Consider the following 21,859-nt stretch of genomic DNA (forward strand, 5'->3'; position numbering starts at 1 on the left):
TTTTTTCTATTTATTTCAGGAAAGACCGTTTTCCCAAATTCAACCCAGAACCAGGAGCATACGTAGTAACCAAATCTGATCTCCCTACTCTGTAACCCCTGGTTGACTAAAATACTATCACACAGGCGCTTAATTTCCATGGCTAACTTAGTCCAGCTCCCTGGCTATTTTGCCAGGAATATGTCATACTTAGAGAGTATTACTTAGCACCACTAAGAAATCTTTAATTGTATTTGTTGATGTAAAAATATTAAGGCTTCAAATCTAGGAAGCAAGTGTGTAGAGAAGAGACATTACAATGGTATAATTACTTATAATTTACATTTGAAAAGCTGAGACTTTGAAAGGAAAATAATTTGTCAAATGTGTGGAGTAATAACCATGCTAGAAATAAATCAGAATCCCAGATTCCCTTGCCAGTACTACAAATTATGGAAGAGGAATTAACTGTGTTTTTTTTTTTTTTTTTTTTTGAGCTACCACCCACTGGTGATCCTTAGGAGTAACAATTCTGGGGGTGCCTGAGTGGCTCAGTCGGTTAAGCGTCTGACTTCGGCTCAGGTCATGATCTCACGGATTGTGGGTTCGAGCCCCGCATCGGGCTCTGTGCTGACAGCTCAGAACCTGGAGCCTGCTTGGGATTCTGTGTCTCCCTCTCTCTCTGCCCCTCCCCTGTACACACTCCATCTCTCTCTCCTTCAAAAATAAATAAACATTTTTTAAAAAAAAGAAAGGAGTAACAATTCTGTTAGCATAACAGAGCTACTAATCTTGCCAAGGTGCTCTGCAAGAGGGAAATACTACCAATATCAGAAAAAGCTGGTATTTCTAGTAGGTTTACCTTCTGAGAACCCAAGTGCATCTGTTCAGCGGAATGTCAATACACAAGTTTATATTTCTTCACAGATGAGTGAAAGGCACAGGAAGCTAAAGCTGAACTGGCTCACATAGAGCTTTTCAATCACAACACACATTACTGAAACACAAGACTGGCATTTCACACTTCGCGTAACTTCTCATTTGCAGACACCTGCCATTTAGCTATAGGAGGTGAAGGCTCAGAGAAAAAACTACTTTGTGGTGGAAAGCAGACTTGGGGCTGCCTATTGTATTTTAAAAAGTTAAAGCTTCCAAAACTCTTTAGGAGACGAATTTTTTTTTTTCCAAAAAAAGCTACACGTTACTAATAATGACACTACAACAAACTCAAGCGTTAAGCTACAGGAAGATGACTCCTTATTTGGAACTAACAACCAACAGGCCAAGACAAGCTACCCTACAAATAATTCTGTTAAAGACATAGGATGGTGTGAAGACAGAAGGCAGGGAGAGAAAACTTTCACCAGAGTTAAGGAGAAAGAAATTGTAGATACGAGATAACCCTTCCAAAACAACACCCTCCAGCAGTCTATAGCGTGTAAGGAAAAACAAGGGCAGGGGCAAACACACTGAAAAGCTCCTGTGAACAAGATGGGATCCAGGGTAGCATAGCTTTTGAAGCTGAAGTTAAGCCTTGAGAATGGATCATTATTTGCAGCAAGCTTCTTAAAAAGAAAAAAAAAATCTGAGAAATCAGAGTTCCCCTTTTTTTAAAGTTTTGACTGATTAATGCTGGAAAGGCTCAAAAGTCACTTTTCTCTCCCTCATCAAAACCAAAACAAAAGATTTTTTGCGACAGATGAAAACCAAAGCCTCAACTGTGAAGGAAGTGTTCTCATTCACCCTGAGGAAGTAGAACAGCAAACCTGTCACTGTCTCACACTCCTCTTGCTAGCCCGCACAGGCTAGTGTTCTGGGCTGGTGGCGATGGGCTTGGAGCTTCTTTGGAAAACCGGAGGCTGAGTTCACTGCTCACATCCTGCAGGCAGGCCCCTGCCCTCTCGCGCTTCACATCTGAAGAGGCACGTCCACTTCGCTCAGAAACACACCTCACCAATGTGAGGAAAAACTGTGCAACCGTTAAGTATTTCTATGGTGGCCTTCTTGGTGGCCTTGATTCATCTTTTCTCATAACGCAAGAACTTCCAGGAGCCCCCAGTCTTGGCAGAGCCCCTACAAGGGTGATGAACCTTCCCAGGCAGGTGAGATGCCAATGAAGCACGCAGAAGACCCTGTCCCACTCCCTGCAGACTTGGACCGGAGGATCGTGCTCCTCCACGCCCTGCCCTGATGAGGTGGTGCTGAGGTATCACTAGTGTCCTCGGCCTTTCTATTAAAGGTGAGTGACTAGGCAACAAGTGAACCAGAAGCTGGAGGACTCGCTAGAATAAGCAGTGCAGTACAGCCGCGACCTTGCCCAGGGCTTGCCTCTCCGACCTGCACCAGTGCCCGAGGGTGAGGGTGGCAAAGCCCAGACTCCAAAGAGGGAAGCTCACCCCTTCCGCACCAACCTTCTCAGGTTGGCGGGGGCTGCAGGCAGCTCCCCCTCTGGTCAACGCCCCCTACCCCCTCCGGTCCTGGGAACCCCCTCGGCAGGAACCACTCAGACTTCACCCCTCGCCGGCCCGCACCTGCCCCCCGCCCCTGGCCCGGACGCGCGCCTCCAGCACCTGGGCCGCCGCCTCGGGCCCCGGCGGCCGCTGACGCCACCCGCTGCGCCCGCAGCCACGGTAGCACGTCCTTCCGGAGGTCGAAATCGGAGACCAGACGGAGAGCCATTGCCCGGACGCGGCCAGCGGGCGGCTCGGGCCCCGCGCCGCGGGCATTCCCGGCCCTCCGCTCCGCGCGCCACCTCGCCCTTCTCTCCAGCGGCGCCCGCCCCTCCTTCCTCTCCCCCGCCTTCCCGCGCCAGCCGCTTTCGGTTCTGCTGCGGCCCGGCCCGGGGAGCCCGGGGCGCCGCCTCCTGCAGGCCTGCGCCGAGCCCGGAGCCTCGAGCTCGGCACCGCGGACTAGGAGGAAAGGGGACTGGGGCACGGCGACCAACCCACCCGGCGCGAACCCTCTACGTGCGCCCTTCGGGCGGAGGGCAGATGAGTGGAGGGATTTAAGGGCCATGGAGATGTCGCTGAACCGATGGTTTTTAAATTATGCTGCGCGTTAGAGGAGGCTCTAGGCTTATTTTTCTTTTCTTTTTAAATCCTCAGGTGCTTCCTCTGCAGCAAAGTTGGAAACCACTTGACAAGAGAGAGAGGTATTTTAGCGAATCACCTGAGAAGGTTCTAGTTCATCGCGGGGCTCGAAGCCTGCAGTATCCCGGGCCTACTGACCCAGCTGCAGGGAGATAAGGTTTCATTAGCAGTATTTAGGTAGCATCGGGGAGCTTGTGAAGAAGATAGTTCTATTTTGAGGGAGATACTGAGACCCTGGAAAGGGTTAACAATCTTAACATAAACAGGTCCTCTGCCAGTTCAAGAGGTTCCCTTTTTACAAAAGGAATTGTTTAGGATTTTATGAACTGGCTTTTACAAAGCTGAATTGTTGACTTGTTTAGGATTCCCGCTGTGACTAAGTGCTCTCATTCTTCTATCTTGGGCAGGACACCTTCTCATCCCCACCCCTACAAATAAATCTGGTGTTTTCTTAGTCTCACCACTTTGCTTTTTATATATACGTATTATATATATAGTGTGTGTGTGTGTGTGATCTGATTTTTTAACTTCATTTACCCATTTTGAGGGAGAGTGCACGTGAGAGTGGGAGAGGCAGAGGGAGAGAGAGAATCCCAGGCAGGTTCCACGCTGCCAGCACTGAGCCCAACACGGGGCTCTATCCCACCAACCCAGATATCATGACCTGAGTGGAAATCAAGAATCAGACTCTAAACTGACTGAGCCACCCAAGTGCCCCTAGCTTTCTTCTGTTTCCCATGAATGCACCCTCAGTAAGTTTAATGGGTGTTGTGCCTTTGGCACTGACAGATTCAATCCTGAACATCAACACCCAGTTATTACTCCCTAAAACAAGGCTACCCTCATGTCCCTAGGCAGAAGACCTTGAGTAACAGCTGATGGCCCTAGGATAAAGTGCCTACACTTTAAGGGACTTTCCAGCCTTTGCACCTAGAACTTCACCTCCAGACTGATCTAATTTCCAGAAGCTGATTCCTCTGAAAAACAAACAAAAAAAAAAGAAAACAAAAATCAAGTCCTTCCAATCTGGATCCACAAAGCCTTCTCACAGCTTCAGCCCACAGCAATATTCCCAACCCCGAACTCCTAGAAAGATACTGCCAGTGTGCCTCATTTCATAGTCATATACTGCCTCAAGACGTGAATACCAAATCTCGAGTCTTGGCACATCCCTCTGCCCTTTTGCCTCCTATCAGGGGCACCTACCAGAGCACCTGAAAAGTGCTCAACAGTTATTGAAGAATAAAGAAATACAGTAATAGATGGAAGAAAGCCTTATCAGATGTTTCTCAAAGTTAGGCTCTGAAAACTGCCTGCCATGCAATCATCTAGGAAGTTGTTTTACAATTCTTAGGCTCTAGTATAGACCTGGGTGAGGCTTAGAAATGAGCATTTTAGCCAGAACCTCAGGTGATTCTTAGGCTAAGGTTTGAAAATTATCCTAAATCAAGGTAAAAGAAGCTATTGATTTTGCCCTAGAGACATGCGTCTCCACCTGAGGTAGTGGATGATTTCAGGTAGAACCCCACTACTTACCACCACATACCTGGGAACATCTTCCCACCTGTAAAGTGCATGCAGGTTTAACAGAAAGGTTTGAGGCTACTGATAATGCTGCTGCACAAAAGGAAGACCACTGAAGTCATGGGGAGCTACTACAACAAATGCTTCATACCAAATGAAGCTTGTTGCTTTTGTCATAAAGTCTTTCCTTGTCTATTTTAAAATTCAGTTAAGTTTCTGTTTTTTTTCCCCCCATAGTTAACCTCTATTTTTGCCAAGCAAGACTGATATTATCCTCATACATAATCCTCATCAAGCAGTGATTATATAAAAATTCTCTTCAAAATTAAGTAAAAAGGAACATAGAGAACATAAGAACCAAGATAGCAGAAAGATGAGGCCCAAACTATGGAGGAGTACATGAATGGCTGAGCTCAGAAGATCATTTGCTAGGGAAAAAAGACTGGTGAATGGTGACTTACTGGTTTAAGATTTGTGAAGGGTTAATAGAAGAATCCTAGCGGATTATCCTTCAACTCTAGAGAAGACAGAACTGGAGACAGTGCTATCCTCTTTATTTAAAAAGCTGCCTCATTGATGGATGTGTTGACTTGATTATGGTTCTCATTTCACAATGTATATGTGTATTAAGTCATACTGTACACTTTATATATAATTTCATTTGCCATTTATACATCAGTAAAGCTGGAAACAAAAGAAAGCTGCCTTACATAATCATCAGGCACTGGAACTGACTTTTGGGGAGAGAAGAAATATTTCTGCTTCTTGAGGATTTTAGAAATAAGCCACTGTCTTCCTTAAAATCCACACATAGCACAGAATTGGAGACTTAAAGATCTTGTAATCAAGGCCTTTATTTTATAGAAGAAACTGAGGCTCAAAAAGGTGAAGTGAGTGTCTGGTATAAAACAGCAAAGTTAATTAAGCACAAAGTTGGGGGCTCAGAACAACAAGTCTCCTGCTACTGGTGTTTGTGTTAATACATCCAGTGAACTGAACTAAAGTACTCTTACCTTACAGTCTGATGATTTCTAGTCATCCAAATACCACACCCCGACTGGGGGTGGAATTCTCGGACCACAGTGAGAAATTGCAGAACTTACAATCGGTTACACTTCTGGCTCTTTTGATTTTGGCTCGGGTCATGATTTTGAGGTTTGTGGGATCAAGCCCCACGTGGGGCCCTGCAGTCAGTGCAAAGCCAGTTTGGGATTCTCTCTCCCTCTCTTCCTACCCCTCCCTTGCTTGCACGCCATGTGCTCTCTCTCAAAATCAATAAATAAACTTAAAAAAAAGTAAAAGTGAATCAGCTCAAAACCAAACCCTGTATTTTGGAGGCTAATCCTTTGAAAGCACAGCTAAGAATTTTTTCATGAAAATGAATAGAAGTTACCAGAATGTCCATTAGAATCTAAATGAAGGTAAAGTGTGCCTCTGCCCTTCACAGGAAATAATCATTAAAGTTCAGTAACTAAGATGCTCACTCACAACAAGGTAGATATTTGTAGATATTGAGAAGGCTGCTTCCCTATAATAATTTATTTTTTAATGGAAATATTTAATATGTACTTAAGTAAATAAATATTTAATGTGGTGATCATTTGACTTCCCCCAAATCCACTTGCCACCAGTCAGGTGGTAACACATCCTCTGGCCGGTGATTGATTTGGGAATGGGCAAGTGCATCAGTCAGGATTAAGTTCACCGGAGGTTAATGAAAACCTAAATTAAAAGTGAATCAAACATACAAGCTTTTATTTTCTTACATAACTGGAGGTGGGCAGTACAATACTTGTGAGGGCAAGTCCCTAAAGTTATCAGGGAGCCAAGCTTCTTCCAGCTTTTTGTTCTACCAGCTCTTTGAGTGTATCCTCATCCTCATGATCTAAGATGACCGTAAAAGCTTCAACCTTTTTTGTTTGCGTTCCGGAAATCAGAATGGAAGACAGATAAAAGAGGATGCTACTTCTCTTTTTAAGGGTACTTCCTGGAAGTTCTACCTAACATTTTTATTACATTTAATTGACTAAAACTTAGTTATATGGCCAAATATAGATGCAAGGGAAGCAAGGGAATCTAGTCTTTAGCTGGCGAGCCATATGTCCATATAAAATCAGAATAATATTACTGAAGAGAGCAGAGAGAATGGATGCTCACAAGTAATTAGAGGTCTCTATCATGAGCCTGAAACCTAATCCTAGACAATGGGCTATAAGGAAACCTATGCCATGTTATTTCTGGGAAAGATTTATCTACTCCTTAAAAAGGAGACAAGGGAAAATGTCTTTTTCAGCCTTTATGTATTTGAAGGCCTGCATATGATTCCTGGAACTTCACCAGTCTAGCTCTGGTCTGAGGACGGAATCCACGGATGGAATTGGGCAGAGCCCAGAGAAGTGCAAAGAAAGGGAGCCCTGGCATGTCATTCTTGGCACCCGCCCTACCTTTGGCCTTTCTGAGATTAAAGATAACAAACTTTCTATTGTTTAACAAGATTGAGTCAGGCTTTTATTTTACTTGCAGCCAAGGGTCTCAGCTTTAAAGGGCTATCATTTCAAAGTTCTGGTAGCTTCCACCAAAGAGTGGTATGATCATAACAAGTTTTTTATTTTAACAGTTACATTGTCCTGTATCTTTGTATTATTCTTATTAACATAAAATGAAATAATGTGAATGGGGTTGGCATGGAGGGAAAAAAGCCCAGATAAGCAAAAAGAGTTCCGGAGCCCTAAAGACTTAAGAACCCCTGGATTGGGGCGCCTGGGTGGCTCAGTCCTGAGGTTGAGCGTCCGACTTCAGCTCAGGTCACAATCTCGCGGTCCGTGAGTTCGAGCCCCGCGTCGGGCTCTGGGCTGATGGCTCAGAGCCTGGAGCCTGCTTCCGATTCTGTGTCTCCCTCTCTCTCTGCCCCTCCCCCGTTCATGCTGTGTCTCTCTCTGTCTCAAAAATAAATAAACATTAAAAAAAAAATTAAAAAAAAAAAAAAAGAACCCCTGGATCTGATCACCCTTGAAACTCATTCTATCAGCACATTTTTCAATTACAGGAGCCACAGATTTCCTTTATTGTGTTAAGCCAGTTTGAATTGGATTTTCAGTTACTTTTGCTAACCGCACGTCAAATCAGGGATTCTCAAACTTGAATAAGCATGCAAATCACCTGAGGATCTTGTTAAACTGTAGATTCTGAGTGGGCAGTCTGGGTTCTACACTTTAACAACCTCCCAGGTGATGCTGCCACTGCCGGTCCACAGATGACACTATGAATTGTAAAGCTCTGCTGCTTATTGCAATGATCTTTCCACCTGTGTATTCCTACTTTCCTTTCACCCCCAAGGAGGGGCCGGTGAGGATAGGCTGGGATGTGCTAGGTGTGGAGACACCCCAGAGTCCAGAGAGAAGTCTAACATGGGGGTGAGTACAGATTATGTAAGTTAGAACCAGGCCATGGGCCACCAGTTCCAGTGGCAGACCACAGAAAATCAGGAACTGAAGGCAGGATGGTTTAGAAAAAAGGAAAAGGCTGGTAGTCCAGGACTTCCAGAAAGTACAGCCTGGTAAAAATTAAAGTGCCAACACTTTTTAGGGGAGGTGCAAACACAAGGCAAGAAAGAGGTGAAGCAAGGCAGTGAATCAGAGTCTGCAATTTATCTTCTTTAATGTTTACTTATTTTGAAAGAAAGAGAGAGACAGAGAGCAAGCAAGTTGGGGAGTGGCAGAGAGAGAGGGAATACCAAGCAGGCTCCATGCCATCAGTGCAGAGCCTGATGTGGGGCTGGAACTCACAAACCGTGAGATCGTGACCTGAGCCAATATCAAGAGTTGGATGTTCAACCAGCTGAGCCACCCAGGTGCCCCCAGAGTCTGCATTTTAACAGATTCCTGGATGATTCATGTGCACATTAAAGTTTGAGAAGAACAGTTCTAATACCACATATGAAAAAAAAAAAGAGTTGTCTTCTTCCTTTTCTGTTTGTTTGTGTCTGAATTATTGGTTTCAAACCTGTTTTGATATGGTGCAGAGCAGAAACCTCACTCCAAGATCCATGAGTACAAGAGTCCTCCAAAAAAATAGCCTGCTCTGTGCACATCAGAACACAGTGATCCTAATAAAATAAATGGACATCTAAGTCAAGATCTTCTTTACCTATGTTCAGACTTCTCAGTGTTTTATTTAATGTAACTCTAGTAACAGTATTAGAGATCTAAACAACTGGAGATGGAAAAAATATGACATCTTTCTAGAGAATTTTTAAAAACCTACAAAATGTTCAAGGTGGGTAATCCATATGTCCCTAATCACCAATTCCAAGTTCTGTTATGATAAGGATGTTTTTACAGTCATTTTTTAGTATTTTTAAATTCTGTCCTAAAAATTAAAATGAATCACATAACATCCCACACACTTTCTTCATCTAAGAAAGGAATCATACTTAGATATGCTTAAAAATAGAAGATATAGTCCTATTTCTTACCAGCTACAAATGGAAGTCCAAAGACTGTCTCAGCTGTTAACAATAGTTATCTCTGAGAAATGTAATTATGTGAAAGTTTTTAAACCTTTAATTTTTTAATTTTGAAAGTAGCTTTATATACACACACACACACACACACACACACACACACACACACACATCTTCACTCTGATTTTGATAATAACAGTATTGTTCAAGTTTTAAGGAACCATGTTTGTGCCAATTTTTGCCCCGTGTTGTTGTGGAGATGGCTGAATGCTAAGGGATATCATATGGTTTTGTTTTTTTTTTTTTAATGTTTATTTATTTTTGAGAGAGACTGAGACAGAATATGAGTGGGTTAGGGGCAGAGAGAGAGGGAGACACAGAATCCGAAGCAGGCTCCAGGTTCCCAGCTGTCAGCACAGAGCCCGACGCAGGGCTCTAACTTACCAGCTGTGAGATCATGACCTGAGCCGAAGTCAGACGCTCAACCGACTGAGCCACCCAGGCGCCCATCATATGTTGTTTTTACATGTTTCCATAGAGAGCTGACACTGTATTTAGCAGTGACTGATCGAACAACTTTAAATCTGCTTACTTATCATTTGTGATGTTAGTATGAGAGCCTCTCCCTGTAATTTGTTGAAAAGAAGACTGACGTAGATCTTTTAAGAAAATGTTACAAAGAATGATAGCCTTATGATTTTGAGGGAAATAAAGCACTGACCTTGAACAAGATGGACCAGACAACAGTCTGAATACATTCTAAAGGAATTATGTCTGATTTAATCATGGGATAGGGAAGAAGTGGGATGAAACAGAAAGGGTACTGAACATTTCTGGCAGCAAGAACGCTTCACCAAGTTCCTGGGAAATTTACTGATGAGCAAATACTAAAACTGGGTGGAATTACTGTATCTCAAATAGGAAGAACAATAGATATACAAAATATGAAAAGATCATCCACAAAACATATAATCATGTGAAAGTTGGGCTGTCACCTGTAATACATGGATTTTGTCAAGACCAGGAAAAAACGTATTACATTCTATGTCAGACAGCACTCCATTTCTAAGTGCTTCTTAGATTCTTTGTATTTAAACCATATCACATTAACAAAAACTTAATCTGCTTACTTGTGATCTATTTCAACATAAGTGTTGTTCTTTCTCCTTCCTTGTTCTCCTTCCTCTTTTTTTTTTTTTTTTGCCCCTAATTCCCTATATTCCCTTTCCTCTTCTGTTTCTAAACAATTACATCCTTAAGCCATCAGATGGGGCAAAGGCAGGTAAGCATCTACACAGTGGGGTTGAGGGCAGGGTGTCTGCCAAAATTTGGATTTCAGAGCCCAAGAAGGGTGGATAAAGTGTTTGTGGGGTGGGAGGAGTCACCCAGTAGGAGGTATCAGAATCCAGTCCAATACAAACATTGCAGGCATCCATGTAGGTAGCAGAGGGGTGGGGGTTGTCCAGCATGGGGTATCACATTTCAAATGGCTTGGGAGGGCATCTGTAGGAGGATGAGAATGGCAGCTGAGATGAGAGTTTGGCTACTTACAGGAGGATTGATCAGTTAAGTAAATATATTAAGAATAATGTAAGTTGTGTTACTGTTAGGCCAGGGTGTCACAAAAAAAGAGAAAAAAAGCTAAAATAAACTACATAGTGTTGGATTGGAATAGGAGGTACTGGTGTAAACTTATAGTTTCCACTAGACAGAGAGATGATGATGACAGAGATAGACAGAAATGTAGATGTAACATAAATGTGTATATGGGTAAATGCGTATACATATATATTCCCTAGTTCTGTCCACTGAAAGCCTGGGAACAGCAATACCTCCAGTATCAGTTAACACACCTGGCACAAGAAAAAAACAAGATGCACGTGAAACATCTCACAGTGCCAGAAAGCAAGAACATTATTCAAGTATGATTAAGACATGTCAGTACACAGAAGTCAGTGTGAAGGGGCTCCCAAATGGCCAAATCTGGAATAATCTGAGTATCAAAATAAACAATTACAACAAAGGATTATGAACTTAAAAAAAATAGGTATATTAAAATTTAACATTTTATTTGAAAAAGAATCCATTTGAAACCAGGCAGCACCAAACTGGAAATGGTTAGAAGTGCTCTTCTGGGGGAAAATTTTTATAGAGAAAAGGAGAAAGCAGAGTAAGGAAATTACTGATTGGCTATAGCTTAAAGCTTGGTTGACTGTGATTGGTTTTCATTGGGTTTTGATTTCATAACATTGAGTCATTTATAGACCTAGATTTTGATTTGCTTACAAAAGCCACCATGGCATTAGAGCCACTTCAGTCTAATGGCCTCCTTGTTAAATTGAATTAATTTAACAAACATGTTAAATAAAAAAGAAAACCATAGGAACACACACACACACACACACACACACACACACACACACACACAATCTGATGTGGAACAGGATATCTAGATAATTTCCAAGTACTATCCCACAAAATACTTATTAAGCTTGGTATACATCACCTAAATCAAGGGATCAAAGTAAACAACATCAGTAATGGAACAAATGGAAATTATAGTATATAATCACTCCTCAAAATGATAACCTTAATCTAATCATGAGGAAACATCAGACAAACCCAAGTGAAGAATATTCTACAAAATTATTGGACTGTTATTTTTGAAAGTGTCAAGGTCATGAAAGCCACTGAAAGACAAAGTATTTCAGACAGAAGGAGACTGAAGAAACATGGCAGTTAAATTCTCCCCATGATCACAACCTGGATATTTTGCTATAAAATTCATCTTTGGGTCAACTGAATAAACTTGAATGGGTCTGAGGGTTAGGTGGTAATGATGTTTTGAGGTTAGTTTCCCGATTTTGATTGTTCTACTGTGTTTATGTAAGAGAATGTTCTTGCTTGTAGAAAATATATACTAAAGTTTTAGAGGATATTGGAACATCAGATTGGCAGTTACTCTCAGAAAAAAAGTTATTTATAGGATACGTCCAACTTTTCTGTAAGCTTGTGATTGTTTCAAGATGTGAAAAATATTTTTAAAACAAAAATATTTTCATGGGGTGTCTGGGTTGCTTGGTCGGTTGAGCGTCTGACTCTTGATTTCAACTCAGGTCATGATCTTGAGGTTCATGGGATCTGTACTAACAGTGTAGACAGAGCCTGCTTGGGGTTATCTCGCTCACTCTCTGCCCCTCCCCAGCCATCTCTCTCTCAAAATAAATAGATACATGTAAAAAAAATGTGTAAACAAAAATAAAAAATAAAAACAAAATATTTTCAAAATGACTGGTGTTTCAGAAGCTTTATAAAGTATTTTTTTTTCGTTGAGGTCCCTGGGTGGCTCAGTCGGTTAAGTGGCTGACTGGACTCTTGATTTCAGCTCAGGTCATGATCTCATGGTTTGTGAGACCCATGTGTCAGGCTCTGCACTGACTGCTCTAGCCTGTTTGAGACTTTTTTTCTCTCTCTCTGTCCTCTCTCTCTGCCTCTCTGCCCAATTCCCCCCACCCCGCTCTCTCTCAAAATAAATAAATAAACTTTTATTTTTTTCCCAGAGAAAAAACTATTATTTTTGTGTTAAGAGCAAACTTTAAATAATGACATGGGTGGGTGGATTTAAAACATCAAATTATCAGAAGATGTAAAGGCTTTAAATTAGATTACATTTAAAGAAATGCAAAGAAAGTTTCTGAACTTATTAACCTTGTGCTTTAAGAAGTATAGTCTCCCTTAGGGCCCCTGGGTGGCTCAGTTGGTTGAGCGTCCAACTTTGGCTCAGGTCATAACCTCTACTGTTCCTGACTTTTGGCCCCATAATGGGCGGGCTCTCCACAGTCAGCACAGAGCCTGTTTGGGATCCTCTGTCCTCCTCTTTCTGCCCTTCCCCTGCTTGCGCTTTCTCAAAAATAAATAAACATTAAAAAAAAAAAGAAGTGAATACTCCCAACTGACTGAAAATAAGCCATAGTCGAATAAAAGCAGAAGCATGATGGAACACTGTATTTTTTCACCTCTTCAATGACTTTTTTCCCTAATAGGAATCTTCCATTAACTGGCCTCAGGAAAAAAAATTACTAAAATGAAACATTTTTTTTCAGAGCCATCATATGACTTTATTTCATAGGGAAATAGATGGAAAAAGATTAAATAATAACTATTACAGAAACACTTTCATTAAAAAATGTACACATTTTTTAAATGGCACTTAGCCATTTAAAAAGAAATATGTAACAGGTATTTGTGTGTGCAGCAACTTCTATGTCCAACTGCCATGTGTTTTGTATGCAGATTTATTATTTTTCTTTCAGATTTCTGAACACAGTGGAAGCCATGAGAGAGAATATCTGAAGCAATTCATTAAAATCTTGGCAGCCTGACCCTGAGCTCCTGCTTTCCCTGAAAGCTGCCTTTACTGAAGCTGAACGCTCTCCCAGCAGTCCCCTCCACAGAAGACCTATTGTCAGAGCCTTTGGAGGGGCAATTCCTGGAGGAACCACATCAGTCAATCTAGGTCGTGAATAAACAAAACCTACATAAATAAATTACCATCCCGAAAGCGGTGGGTTAGTGTGTGTTTTCAATCCTCCTAGGAAAATACATTCAATTAAAATTAAATGTTTTGTTGTAAGATGTAATGCTCCGATGCAGAAGATTCTGGTGTCCCTCCAGTGAGTGTCAGCTGTTGGGGGAGGGAGGAATGACAGGCTGTCCTTCAGCTGTTGAATCAAATGAACCTCTTTTCTTGGGCAAGACTGTACACTGAAAATATGTAGGTAATCTAAAATAAAAGGTGTTTCTCCTTGCTAAGAATTGCATTTTTCACCTGTTTGTGGTTCTGAATTTTTTCCAGCTGCTCTCCCCTGCACTTGGCTTTGGTTATTAGGGCTGGGAATTTCCTGATTCCAGTGTTGCATGGTAGCCTTTTCACTCCCTCCAGTTTCCTCCCAGTGGCCCTATCTCTTTGGTGTCTTTGTTCTCAGCACAAAATAGTCCCTGCAAGCACTGATCAAAGTTCTATGAATACACACTGACTCATTAGCTACTTAAAGATCTTCCTTAAGTAGCTTCTTTTCAAATTTCAGTGGTGGTTTATTTATCTTACCATGAATCACCATATACAAAGGGAACATGAATTGACCTGAAGTATTAAAAAAAATCTGTATCATAGAAAATCTTTTTGAAAAAGATTTTACCGTGCCAAAAAAAGAAAGAAAAAAAAAACCCCAAAAACGTAAACCTCTGACCCTTTCTCTAGGTGCATGCTAATACAGACTACTTCAGAGAAATAACTAGCTCAGTGCATTTCAAGAGGATCCAAGCGGTTAGTAGCCAAAATGACTATGCGTTTGTAGGTGATTTTTTTCAAGTTTAATTGAGGATTCCATTAATGTCCCCCCTTCAGTTCATTTAATTTTTGTAACCATATTAAATTTAAACCCTCCTCATTCTCAAAAATCCAAGATATTTATGTTAATTAAGACTGGTCTCTGGGTCTGTTGAAAGAATGGAAGAGGAATCAGATCTCTTGCTCTTAAAGAGAAATAAGAATACCATCAGAACACTTAGTCCTAATGGCAGCCTAAAGCCTGCAATGTGTCACCTTTCTCTCCAGCTTTCCAAATGTTCATCTAATCTGTGTCCACCCTTGGGAGCAGTTCCCCATGTAGGTGTTCTTTGATAGTATCAAATCCTCCTTGCTTAAGAAAAAGCCTGATATTCACACCATACTGGCAAAATGCTCCAGGAATCTCAAGAGGGTAAAGAATTTCGGGTATTAAAACAAACAAACAAACAAAAACAAACTAGCAAAGTAACAGGGCGATGTACTCAGTCCTTGACTGTGAGTTAAGAAGTTTGAATTCTTGGGGTGCCTGGCTGGCTCAGTCTGTAGAGCATGCAACTCTTGATCTTGAGGTTGTGAGTTCAAACCCCACATTGGGCACAGCACTTACTTTAAAAAAAGAAGAAAAAAAAAAAAGGCCAGAATTCTTGTCTCAGCACTAGCATCTAGTTCTGTGACCTTGGGCAAGTCACTCAAACTTTCTGGACTTGGTTTCCTTGTTTGTAAGATAACAGAAGTTGGACTATAATCTTCGAAGTCCCTTTTAGTTATAAACAGTTCTATGATTCTGAACAGTAAGTTCTGTCAGTAAGTTCATATGTCAATAGAGGCTTCGGAGAAAAATTGCAACTCTAGTAACCAAAGAAACACCAGAATTTTAACAGATACCCTATATAGATATGCTGTACAAAGAAACGCAGAAAAATGGAATTGAGGATTAAGGAATATTAGGGACTTTTTAAAAACCAATTTACTTCTAACCCTCAATCCCCCCCTGCACCCCCCCCCCCCCCCCCGCCGCCTAAAAAAGCAAACTGTAGGTTTATCCACAGTCCACTGGATAAATGCCTGATAGTTCTTTGGGGATAGTTAAACCCCTCTAGTTAATCTAAGATTCAAGCAATGTTGCTAGTATTTGCTTTAAAACGACTTAGTTGAGGTTTTTTTAGTGTTAGACAAATCTATCTCCTTGCATATGGATTATATGGAACCCAGATAAACCAACCCTTCTGTCTTCTGTCCTTCGGTCATTAGTCTCTTTCAATGTATGTAGCTGAGTAGTCATCTTGCAAAAAAATTGATTTTGAAATAAAGACTCAGATGTCTAGTGACTGAGTCCACTCAGTTTCCCCTCTTTCATATATTTACATATTAATTTTAAGCCATAAGTAAAAATTAAAGACTGCTCTCTCCCAGTTTCTTTGATGATGCAAAGATCAAAAATTTCCAAAAGGAAAGCTTTCTTGTTGGGAATACTGATTCCAAGCATGACTGGTCCCTAAATCTGACTACTGAGACGGTGTGTGGAGGAGTGACAAGCTCTGTGCCCCTCAGGAAGTTGGGAAGCAGTCAGGCACTCTCAGCCAAGGACTAGTGTAGGGATGGGCTGGCCTTCCTATTGAGGGCTGGGTCACCAACAGCTGACATTGGAATGTACATCAGAGTTACATCCTGTTGAAGTGAAAGACAAGTTCTATTTCCAGGAATTGCTTTCCGCACCCCGCCCCCCCAAAAAAGCAAAAGGAAGTGGGGTTGAATACTCTTACAGCTCTGGTTAGTGAAGGTGCAACATGCCCTTGGAATCAGAATCTTGTTGGTTAAAGGGTGAGGCAGGGACTGGCCTGGGGCATCCTCCCTCTCTACACCATCTCTAGTACATAGCTCCCCTTCACTGTTTCAGCTCTCCCAAAATTCACTGGAGAGCATGCCGGACCCAGGGAGGTCAAGAGGTAAATGGGGAAAGAGTTGTGGGACAGGGTAGTGGAAAGGAGACATGGTAATGGTAGGGATCAAATCTTTTTCGGGCCCTCTTGTCCCCTTTCACTCCTTCTTAGGTCCCTCCTCATGCTCCATAAGCGAATGTCATGACAGCAATAGAGAACAGCTTTGTTTTCCCGGCACACAGTATTAACCACAAATTGGAATATCTCCCATTTGAGCATTTTATCTGGAATGAGATCTGACTCCCAGAGAAGAATGATTCTCCTCCCCAAATGCAAGTCCTGAGGTGGCGAGAGGTTCACCCCCTAAGGAGTCAGAGGAATGAGCTCTGTGTTCAGCCACTATCCCATGCTGCCCACAGGATGCCCAGCCCAGTCCCCACCTCACCATTACCCTGTGAAATTCCAGTTCTAAATGACACCTTTAACATGTATGGGAATCTCCTGGAGGGCTTGTTAAAACACGGATTGCTGGGCTCCAATCTCAAAGCTTCCTATTTGAATTTCTAACAAGCTCTCAGGTGATGCTGATGTCGCTAGTCTAGGAAAACGACTATTCCCACACATGGCAGGCATTTAACAAACATTTGTTGTTCATTTTCATAATGGGAGATCAGGGTTGAGTGCTGTGGAACAGAAAAAAAAACAGGAATCAGCTCATTTGCATTTGGGAGTTTATAGTTATTTGTTGTACTTTTCCTCACTCTGTTTCCCATGCTGTTGATGCAATTTTAGCAATTTTCAGGAAACAGCTGTTACTCACCTCCTTGAAAGACAATGAAAATTTAATAATAGGTAAATTGATATTTTGGAAGAAACTAGTGTTTCCTATATATCTGTGATAGCCATGCCTCTAACATAATTGACAATTGAAATTTTAGGGGTGATGTCAATTGACATTAAAAAAAAATAAAGTATATGTGTCAACTGACTTTTCAAATCTTTAGGAAAACTTATCATTTAAAAAGGTCCAGGTGTAGGGCGCCTGGGTGGCTCAGTCGGTTGAGTGTCTGACTTCGGCTCAGGTCATGATCTCGCGGTCTGTGAGTTCGAACCCCGCGTAGGCTCTGTGCTGACCGCTCAGAGCCTGGAGCCTGCTTCAGATTCTGTGTCTCCCCCTCTCTCTGCCCCTCCCCCACTCATGCTCTGTCTCTCTGTCAAAAATAAATAAACATTAAAAAAAATTTTTTAAAAAGGTTCAGGTGAATTTAAGATACAAAACAGATGAATATAAGGGAAGGGAAACAAAAATAATATAAAAGCAAGGAGGGGGACAAAACATAAGAGCCCCTTAAATACAGAGAGCAAACTGAGGGTTGCTGGAGGGGTTGTGGGTGGGGGGGAATGGGCTAAATGGGTAAGGGGCATTAAGGAAGACACTTGTTTGGATGAACAATGGGTGTTATACATAGGGGATGAATCACCAGAATTTACTCCTGAAATCATTATTGCAATATATGCTAAGTTGGATGTAAATTAAAAAATAAACAAATACAAAATAAAATAAAATAAAAAATTACAAAAAAATAAGAAGCTTCTGCACAGCAACGGAAACAATCAACAAAATTAAAAGGCAATCTACAGAATGGGAGAAAATATTTGCAAATGACATATCTGATAAAGGGTTAGTATCCAAAATATATAAAGAACTTATAAAACTCAACACCCCAAAACCAAATAATCCAATTAAAAAATAGGCAGAAGACATTAACAGACATTTCTCTGAAGAGGACTTTTAGGTGGCCAACAGATGCATAAAGAGATATTCAATATCACTCATCATCAGGGAAATACAAATCAAAACTACAATGAGATATCACCTCAGACCTGTCAGAATGGCTAAAATCAAAAACTGAAGAAACAAGTGTTGACAAGGATGTGGAGAAAAGGGAACACTCACACATTGTTAGTGGGAATGCAAACTGGTGCAGCCACTCTAGAAAGAGAGAGAGGGAGAGAGAGAAACCAAGAAACAGACTCTTAACTATAGAGAACTGAGGGTCACCAGAGTAGAGTTGGGTCGGGGGATGGGGTTGGGGATAGGTGATGGGGATTAAAGGATACACTTATGATGAGCACTGAGTAATGTATATAATTGTTGAATCACTATATTGTATACCTGAAGCTAATAAGACACTGTATGTTAACTATACTGGAATTAAAATAAAAAACTTAATTAAAAAATTAAAAATAAAAATAAAAAAATAAATAAGGTCCAGATGAATTAAGAGTACACTTACCATGAGGAGCAGTGAGTAATGTATAGAATTGTTGAATCACTATTTGTACACCTAAAACTAATGTAACACTGTTAACTATATTAGAATTAAAATAAAAACTTAATAAAAAAAGGTCCAGGTGATTTGCAAAGATTTACACCAGAACTTAGACAAAACAAAACAAAACAAAACAGAAAGAAGCATTTCTGACCTGAAGAAATCTTTTCTGACTCAGATGGTCATTTTTTATTATAGGCCAGAAAAATATTAGAGTCTGCACAGTGCAGCTGAGGATTGCTGGGTTTTTTTTTCATGTCGTTTCTTTGGCTCATCTCCTTTAGCTTTAAGCCTGAACACAGTTAGTTAAAAGAAAGTGGATTATTTAAAACTTACCTTTGTGGCTGATGATCTGTTCTCCAAACTCTCTCCTCTTAGACATACACACCTTGGGAAAAAACACACAGAGTATGTGAAAAATGTGTATTCCTCTCTACATTGATGACTGAAATCACTTTCAGTGATTCAGATTAAGTGATTTCAGATATTTGTCAGTACCACTGACGCAACAATATATTTTTTTATAACTCTTTCGTGCTCAAAAACCTTTACAGACTTTTTAAATGAATCTTTGTACCATCCCTCTGAGGCAAATGAGGAACAGGTGTAATTTTCCCCTCTTCACAGATGGATAGGCAGACACAAAGGAAGGGACTGAAATCCAGCCCAGAAGGAAATCCAACTAAGGGCCCAAATAATTCTAATACAATCTGCCTCTCCTATCAATGCCATGTTCCTTTGATTCATGAAAAGGTGGGAAACTCTGAAGGCATTATTTTTCCATTCTTCAGTGATGTCCCAAACTCTGTAGGGACATCTGAAGAGAGGAAATGATGACAGTGGTAAATGTGGGCAGCAGCAGTGTGAGTCTATGAAACCAAAATTTAACCTTCCTGAATAATATGATCAAGGTCTATGCTGCATTCCATCGGTACCTGATCAGCCCGCACCATGCTGTTATTTGCATAAAAGCAGACAGGGTGTAGGGTGCGGGCGGAGTAGTATTAAACTAATAGTCATAATTGCACAGCTGCAAACCTCTAAAAGTACCCAACATTTGGGAAGTACTAAGGTACCGGGAATTTTTCTGAATGACAATAGCTTTCAGGGCAACAGGCTTAGAAAATATGCTGTCCCTGACCAGAAGCCAGACTGCTGACATGAAAGTGGAGAGGAGAATACAAGGGCCTTAAACCCTGCACTATGCAACGCCTTTCACATGGTACTGTTTTCTTAAGAGATTCCTATTGGGGTACCTGGGTGGCTCAGTCAGTTAAGCATCTGACTCTTGATTTCGGCTCAAGTCATGATCTCATGATTTGTGAGATCAAGCACTGCGTCGGGCTCTGCGCTGACACTGTGGAGCCTGCTTGCAATTGTCTCTTTCCCTCTCTGTCTGCCCTGCCCCACCTCTCAAAATAAATAAATAACTTGGGGCGCCTGGGTGGCGCAGTCGGTTAAGCGTCCGACTTCAGCCAGGTCACGATCTCGCGGTCCGTGAGTTCGAGCCCCGCGTCAGGCTCTGGGCTGATGGCTCAGAGCCTGGAGCCTGTTTCCGATTCTGTGTCTCCCTCTCTCTGCCCCTCCCCCGTTCATGCTCTGTCTGTCTCTCTCTGTCCCCCCAAAAATAAATAAAAAACGTTGAAAAAAAAAATTTAGAAAAAAATAAATAAATAACTTTAAAAAAAAAGAGAAGAGATTCCTATTACAGAAACTGTGACTTTAGGAATTACTGGTTTTAATAATCTCACCGTCTAAGCAATGGACACTATGACAGGAAGTTTCCAGACTGTCAGCTTCCACAAGGCCCTCACATATCCCTAGCATCTGAGGTCTTCCAGAAGCAGCAGCCCATCCCAGCGTCCCAGTTCCCCCAATCTCATCCCTGCCCTTCATACCTGCCAACCTCCCTGGAGGCTCTCCTCCCCACAAGCTCCCTCCCAGTGAACCTGAGACTGTAGGGAATGAAGGGTGACGGAGCCCTCAGAGGGTGGAGCTCTCAAAGGACAAAACTTCAGGGTTTCCCTGGGTTTCCCTTCCTGTAAGTGCTGTTCTTCACCAAGTGGAGTAACTTTTGAAGTGTGGAATTCCATTCAAGAAGGGGATGGAGTGGAAAAGAACAAAATTCTCAAAAGATACAGACTATAAAGTGGGTGACTTACTGATCCAACAGGGGTTTGCCTGAAATTTCAGAAAATAAGAATAAAGAAAGATCTTATCTATGCACTGTTCCTTCTAATATTTTAAAATCGAGAAGGTAACATGCTCATACATGACAACCTACGAAGATGGCATATGTAAAGATACAAATAGGTATTCAGAGGGAGGCAAGTTACTGTTCTAATCAAATTAAAACTTACAGCTTACTTAATCGGACACATTTGATGTTATACCTAATTGTGCAGCAAGATAATAAGATACAACAGTAAGGAGATCATTGAAAAGAAAAGTAATTGGTACTACTTGACACAGCTTGACCAACATTTTCGGTTTATTTTTTTAACTTTGATAGTTCAGTATAATTTGCCACCATCGATCTTTCCATAATGCCATGAGTGCTTTTGATTATCAGCATTCACACAGATATATTCATACTGAGAAAAGAAAAAAGAGTGTGTGGGCACCTGGCTGGCTCAGTCAGTAGAGCATGTGACTCTTGATCATGGGGTCATGAGTTTGAGCCTCATGTTGGGGGTAAAGTTTACTAAAAACAAACCCAAAAAACGAACAAAAAAACCTCAGAAACAAAAAAAACAAACTGTTAAAAAAAAACCCTACTGAATCAAATTCCTTTTCACTCAGAAAGGTCTCTGTCCCTCCCCACAAACTTATGTCCCTATTCCTCATGAGTTTTCATCCTCCCTATCTCTGCTACATTGGCGATTTTTATTCAAGTTATCAAATCAAATGAAAAGAATTACCTAAAGCATAAGAAAAAAAAATCAGGCCCACTCAATCAGTCTTGAGGGGAAGAGCTGAGGAAATCTGTATTTAACAAGCAGCAACGTAATTCTTCTTTTTTTAAAATCTTTATTTATTTTTGAGAGAGAGAGAGAGAGACAGAGCATAAGCAGGGGAGGGACAGAGAGAGAGAGGGAGACACAGAATCCAAAGCAGGCTCTAGGCTCTGAGCTGTCAACACAGAGCCCAACACGGGGCTCGAACTCACAGACTGCAAGATCATGACCTGAGCCGAAGTTGGATGCTTAACCGACTGAGCCACCCAGATGCCCCAGCAGCAA

At 41.4% G+C, this 21,859-nt stretch overlaps 1 protein-coding gene across 13 annotated transcripts in view; it reads right to left on the reverse strand.

Annotated features, from left to right (window-relative positions):
• The window catches only part of GSAP (gamma-secretase activating protein), a 204,477-nt gene that overhangs the window by 87,260 nt on the left and 95,358 nt on the right, over positions 1-21,859 (reverse strand). For 4 of the 13 annotated variants that reach the window (XM_060632295.3, XM_060632290.3, XM_060632297.3 and 1 more), the window contains exon 1: positions 2,550-2,790. In XM_060632295.3, the coding sequence (XP_060488278.2) occupies positions 2,550-2,658 (109 nt within the window). In that variant the 5' untranslated portion in view covers positions 2,659-2,790. Of the gene's footprint in view, positions 1-2,549; positions 2,795-18,953; positions 19,006-21,859 lie in introns of those variants that run through there. The other 9 variants (XR_009609966.3, XM_060632298.3, XM_060632293.3 and 6 more) reach the window with 6 other exon arrangements.

Source organism: Panthera onca, chromosome A2 (genome assembly GCF_046562875.1).
Source record: "Panthera onca isolate mPanOnc1 chromosome A2, mPanOnc1 haplotype 2, whole genome shotgun sequence".
Lineage (NCBI taxonomy): Eukaryota > Metazoa > Chordata > Mammalia > Carnivora > Felidae > Panthera > Panthera onca.